This window comes from Mytilus galloprovincialis, chromosome 6 (assembly GCF_965363235.1).
Source record: "Mytilus galloprovincialis chromosome 6, xbMytGall1.hap1.1, whole genome shotgun sequence".
Classification (NCBI taxonomy): domain Eukaryota; kingdom Metazoa; phylum Mollusca; class Bivalvia; order Mytilida; family Mytilidae; genus Mytilus; species Mytilus galloprovincialis.
The window spans coordinates 22,718,651-22,725,398 of record NC_134843.1 but is presented as its reverse complement, the minus strand read 5'-3'; the positions used below and the strand labels follow the sequence as shown (position 1 = coordinate 22,725,398).

Genomic DNA, 6,748 nt, shown 5'->3' with positions numbered 1-6,748 from the left:
TTTATTGCATACTTGAAAAAGGTCCAAATGCGAAAAAGTAAAAAACCAAAACAAATTTTTCTTTTAGGAAAGTTCCTAATCAAATGACAAAATCAAACTCAAAAACATCAAACGAATGGAAAACAATTGTCGAACTCCATACTTGGAAAAGGCATTTCCTGTACAAAACGGTAGATTAAATCGAATATATTGTACAGCTGTGACTATACAAGGACAACGAGTTATGTCACCATGGTCACAGGCTCTCCTCTTTCTTAAAAATATTGGACAGCTGAAGGTAGCATAGCTATTTCTTACAGAAAAATGATAGTCTAATCAATCAAAAGTATCAATTCTGCCAATTGTTTTCATCATGTGAAAAAAAATACAACCAAAGAAGAAATGACAGCTACATAAAAAACCTTTTTATTAAAGTCGCATTTCAATACAATTATTTTGTCACTCGTCAAAATTGTTTCTTGAAAAAAACAATCACTTTCAATTTGATGTTAACACTATAAATACTAATATCACGACTATTACGCCCTTATTCAATTGGTTAAAAATGCTCGTTGTAAGTCTTGTTTTTGTAGCTTTTATGTATTTCTTTTTTTAAAAGATTTATCCTTGTCCGTCTTTGGTTATCAAAATTTACCACTGGTGTTGCTCTTATTTACACTAAAATCATGTTCAGCTATAACTAAATTGAAAACATAACTAATAAAGTAATGCTTCTAGCGTTTGATAGATCCTGCCGCAATACAAGGACCATAAACAACCTAAACCTCACCGTGTGTACACAGTGCAAAATATCTACAACTTGCTCCATGAACTACATGTGTACATGGTGTAAGGGTAATACAATAGTTTTTATATTTCAGGTTTTGGCGTTGATTAACAAGTTATTGTTTTTTAAGATTGACAATATTGCTCGAAAATAAATGTAATACAACTCTGCTTATGGACGACGATTATTAAGTGATTCATAATAAAGGAAGACGTTACCGCATGTTATCTGTTAATAAAATCAATCGTGTGTCCGATTTGAAGTTTGTTCGTAGTGATCGTTTTGACATGAATATCAATTATATGGTCATTTTGATAAATTTCCTGTTGTCAAAACTTTAATTTGTTCGAAAAACAAAGGATTTTCTTTTTCCAGAAATATATTACCTTAGTCGTATTTGGCACAACTTTTTGAATTTTGTGTCCTCAATGCTCTTCAATTTTGTACTTGTTTTGCTTTACAAGTATTTTGATTTGAGCGTCACTGATGAGTTTTATGTAGACGAAACGCGCGTCTGGCGTATCAAATAATAATCCTGGTACCTGTGATTACTATTTGTGTTATAAAATAAAATAAGAGAGGTTATACTTTGCAAAAGAAAAATGAGAGACAAACTTATGTTTTCCGTGTTGAAAATAACAACACCATGGATATCAATACACGAATAAACGAGAAAAGAGCGAGCAAAACGCCCTTGTAGAACAAAAGGTGGATATTTAGGTGGCACCGTTTATGTAAACAATTACAGTCTTTTGAAAATTTCGATGAACAAAAATTGAATTTTAAATGATTGCACGTTGTTATCTCTTCATGTGGTCATATTGATGATATATTTGAAATAAAACCGACTGCGGTACTCGATATGGTTCAACGTGAACCTGTCTTTATATGTTGTTTTTTTTCTCATTCACCTAGTCAGAAATAAAAAACGACAAGAAACAAAAACTAATAAGAGAGGACTACATTTTGAAACGCAATATATATAAAACTTGCCATTTATTATTGCCGCTATTACTATATCCTCTTTGCGATCCACACGAAAATCGAATATTTTTAAATACACGTTTTATTTAAATATATAGTTTTAAACAACAGTATCACTAATAACGACATCACTGTATTCGTTTGATTGCACTAAGAATATATTTCATCATTTTAAAACACAAAACGGAAGTAAAGGTATTCGAGTCTTGTCGTAGAATTAAATGTCAAGGGAATGTGTCTTCTTCATTGATCGAGGCCTTTATTTGAACGTGCTTTCAACAAATTTCAGACCCTCCAGCACTTCCATCCATAATGCAAACACCTCAGGGTGTTATCGATGAAAATGAACAGATAACATTGACTTGTGAAATACTGGGCGGTAACCCTCTTGCTAACATTGTATGGCAGTGTGATGGAGCATCATTAGTCACTCCTACAGGTGTACCACCGACTAATAAATCTGTGTCAAGTGTTCAGTTAACAGCTGCAGAAAGTCATAATGGTAAGGTCTGCACATGTACTGGTTCCCATCCCGCATGGACGCAAACTAAATCATCAAGTATAACACTACTAATCAGATGTAAGTTGTACATACCAATTCCTGGAATCAGCATTTAACTGTATCTGCTTTTGACAAATGTTTATTTAAATATTTTATTCACACTATTTGATTCATAGAAAAAGTTTTGATGGCAAAACGTGTAAACAACAAATGGATTCGAAACTTTTTAATAACAAGTTATGGTTAAACTTGCTACATTATTTAAACATATTAAATGTGATATTGTTTATCTTATATCACTGCAAATCTTAACTTGGAGTTACAACGATTCCCTGACATATAATTTAAATCTCCGGTGTATACAATTATACATTTCAAGTCCATTTTCTAGATTTTAAAATAGATAATATGCTCTTGATTCTTATATGTATCGCTTTATATATTTCATAACTGTTTAGATGCTCCGAATTCGCACCCGGCAGTTATGCAAGTACCGAGTGGTCCTGTGAATGCTGGAAGTAAGGTAACATTGACATGTTATATATCAGGAGGTAATCCATTACCCACTATTGCTTGGCAGTGTACTGATTTTACTAATGTTATACCAACGACAACCCAGCCTACTGATAAAGTTGTATCGATTATAGAACGCATAGTTACTAAAGTCGATAATGGGAAAGAATGTTTATGTACCAGTCATCATCCTTTGTGGATACAAGAAAAGTTGGTCAAACATAGAATGAATATTTACTGTGAGTATATTTATAGATTCACATGTTTATATAGATTTTAAAATATACATGTGCATAAATTAATCGAAATAAATGCCTCTCTTTACATTTAAATTATGTAAAAATGCATTTAAAAAAATTAAAATTGATATATGTATACATTCATACTTAGCAGAACGACAAGGGAATCTAGTTATACATTAAGATATATAATTTGACAAATATAATACTTGAGATATCAAATAGTAATTATTAAAAGCCAGACATTGTACGATAGATATATTTTCCCCCATAATATGAGCAGTTACCTATTATGTAAAGACTCATTTTGCGTTAAAATCTGTGTCGGTTTGTACAATATGGGATTGATGTCTATATTTCAATAGCAACATGTGTAATTGTAGTTGTGATACACGTTCGGTCCTTTAACTTCATTTTAAAATCATTTTTCTAAATAGATATGTTTTGTTCTACATTGATATTCTTTCCCAATAATATGTAGATTATACATATTTATTTCGTTCATGTTACTTAATGGATAATCCTGTACACACACTTAGGCATTATCGAGACTTCGGTGGTATGATTTGGGCCCTTTGCTAGGTCCAAGTGATATTGAAGGCCTTCGGGTTTTATTCCATTGTTATACAATTGTAAAATGAGCTTTAAATTTTAGTTTTGTCTCCATATATAATTGGATTACATGAAAATACTGTCAACGTTTTATCAGAGTTGATATGATTGATTTATTGATTATTGGTGCTGAAAGATATTTAAAGCTCAAATGGTAGAGAAAGCCGGGACAAAAAGAGAGAACAGACGAATTCGGCTATAAAACCGTTACTCCAATTCAGTTAAGATTAGCATTGAACACACCTTTTACGTGCATGGTTCTAACTCACAATATCAGTGTTAAGCGTACGGATATTTACTACATAGAGCACATGGCCACAGATGTCCTAGGGCTGATATGAATATTTGAACTTATATTTCATCATAACACAAAAAATAATGAAAACACCAGGTTCATTCGTTTATAATGAATGACTGATAATAGTTTTCAAAGTTGAAATAGTAAGGTTTCGTTTGTTGTTACTTTGTAAAAATAAAAAAAAAATGTGACACGATTGCCAATGAGATGACTCTCCGCAACAGTCAAACTGACACGGAAGTTAACAGCTATAGATCACCATACAGCTTTCACCAATGAATTGAGCAAAGTCCATACCGCATAGTCACGAAATCACAAATGTAAAACAATTCAAACGACAACACTACCGGCCTAAATGATGTACAAAAAAATTTAACGATATGTTAGCAGGATCACAACCACCCCCTAACCTTGGACAGTGGTGTAACCGTACAACAAAAGACACACTGTACAAATCGGTTGAAAAAAGGCTTATCTCATCAGATTGATATTAATTAATATTCAATCGGTGATAGAGTCACATGACGACGGTCATTACCTAGAAACACAACAGATAGCTGTTTTTGTCAGATTTTGCACTTATAGAAATATTTTAGTCGTATGTGTAGCGACCAAATATTTTTGTTAATTTGATATTACAGAATATGTCTTGAATCTCGTGCCTATCTCCTGCTTTTTAAACCCTTACTTATAATCAGGTTTACGTTGCAGTCAGTCGTAATCCCTGTCCTGCCTTTTTATTTTTCAGTCTTTTTGGTCCTGCCTTTTTCTAATAGTTTTTTTTTGCAATAATTCTTGTCCTAACTTTTTTTGCAAAGTTGCTTAATTTTTTTACTCAACACTCTGTGCTGCCTTTTTCAAATTTCATCCTAGCCTCCCCCCTAATAGATCAAATTGTAGCCCACTGACCGAGCTTGTATCCCGTGCACTTTTCTATTCATTATGTTTTTGCAACGAGAAGAAATTAGGAAACGTAAATGACATGAGCTCGATAAATTAAGTAGTGCCTGAAAAGGAACTTAACTACAAAAATTACCAAATTACATACTAAGGATATTGCTCGATTTTAATAGTAAATAGGTTTATGTTATAAACTATCAAGTTCACCATATGTTCACTATTCATACCTATCGTAAATTTGAGGTATTTGTCTTAGTATTCTGTGATTTGTTTTCTTATTCAGTTAACTTCATTTTGAAAAACAAATTCCGACATTCTAAGTAAAATCAGAACATATTACCAACCATGCTTTGTTTAAAGAAAAATGGGGATGGCAACACTTTGGCACAGTCGAAGGAAATGTTCTTTAAGTTACACCGGCGAAATACTTGATGAATTTATAATTAACTGTTTTTATTTGCAATTAGGGTCGTCAAGTTGGTTACTTATTCCTTATTTCTTATTCGTTACTTATTCCTTATTAGTTACCTATTCGTTACTTATTCATTATTCCTTATTCATTATTCCCTATTCATTATTCCTTATTCGTTACTTATTTCTCATTCCTTATTCGTTGCTTATTCCTTATTTCCTTCTTGTTACCTATTCTTTACTGATTCCTTATTCCTTATGCGTCACCTATTCATTACTTATTCCTTATTCGTTATACTTTGATTTTTAATATATTTCCCCCTTTTAAATTCTTCATATTCTTATCTCTGGCTATAGTTCTTAATTTTTTGTTGAGGTGAAATTAACCTTTTAACACGCTATATTCGCTTTTGTGTTCAACTGATCCTGTTACTTCATATTCGACGCTTATTTGTTTCTTATTCGATTTTAATGCATTCTACTTTTTAACTGCTTTATTTTCGTGTGTCTGGGGTTGGTTTTTGGTTTGAAGAAGTTAAATAACCCTATAAGCACGTGTGCACAGTTTCAGACCTCAACTAATACCTTGTTTCTAATTCGTTATTTATTCGCTTGTAAAACATGTTTATTCGTTGCACCTTTTTAACAAATTTAGTCGTTTTATTTCTTGTCTCTGATGGTACATTGTAACAATGGGTTCTAAGAGGTGAAATAACTCTATTAGCACGTATGTACTCGTTTCAGCGCTCGACTGATACCATGTTACTTATTCGTTCTTTATTCGCTTATAATACATGACGTGCTTTACGTTGTACCCTTTATAAAAACCTTTTCAATTTTATTTCTTGTCTCTGGTGGTAACTTTGAGTTCTTAGAGATAAAATATACCTTTTAGCGCGTATGTACCCGTTTCAGCGTTTGACTGATACCCTGTTACTTATTGGCTTAAAATACGTGTGTTATACGTTGCAACTTTATAAAAATATCTTTTCAATTTTGTTATTGTCTCTGGTGGTACATTGTATTTATGGGTTCTTAGAGGTGAAATAACCATATAAGCACGTAATACTATGTATTTTTTCAGCGTTCTTTATTCGCTCATAATACGTGTTTTATACGTTGCACCTTTCGAAAAAATCTTTTCAATTTTCTTTCTTGTCTCTGGTGGTAACCCTGTGTTCTTTGGGGGTAAAATCACGCTATTAACGCGTATGTATCCGTTTTCAGCACTGGACTGATACCTTGTTACTTATTCGTTACTTATTCGCTTTTAATACGGATGTTATACGTTGTACCTTTAATGAATCCACTTTTCATTTTTTTTTTCTTGTCTCTGGTGGTTACTAAGTGTTCTAAGAGGAGAAACAAAACGTATTTGAGCGTATGTACATGTTTTAACGCCCAACTTATACCCTGTTACTTATTTGCTACTCGTTCCCTGATAGTTTGTGTTTTAAAAGTTGTACAATTTTTTTCTTATCTCTTGTGGTAACCATTGGTTTTGAGAGGTGTTATAACCAAAT

The 6,748-nt window shown here is 32.4% G+C and overlaps 1 protein-coding gene across 1 annotated transcript in view; it reads left to right on the top strand.

The window, feature by feature from the left end:
• The first annotated feature begins 2,045 nt into the window (after positions 1–2,045).
• LOC143078539 (nephrin-like) overlaps positions 2,046–6,748 on the top strand; it is a 112,276-nt gene continuing 107,573 nt past the window's right edge. Inside the window, exons 1-2 of the mRNA XM_076253401.1 lie at positions 2,046–2,330; positions 2,711–3,004. Of these exons, the coding sequence (XP_076109516.1) occupies positions 2,063–2,330; positions 2,711–3,004 (562 nt within the window). The 5' untranslated portion in view covers positions 2,046–2,062. The remainder of the gene's footprint in view (positions 2,331–2,710; positions 3,005–6,748) is intronic.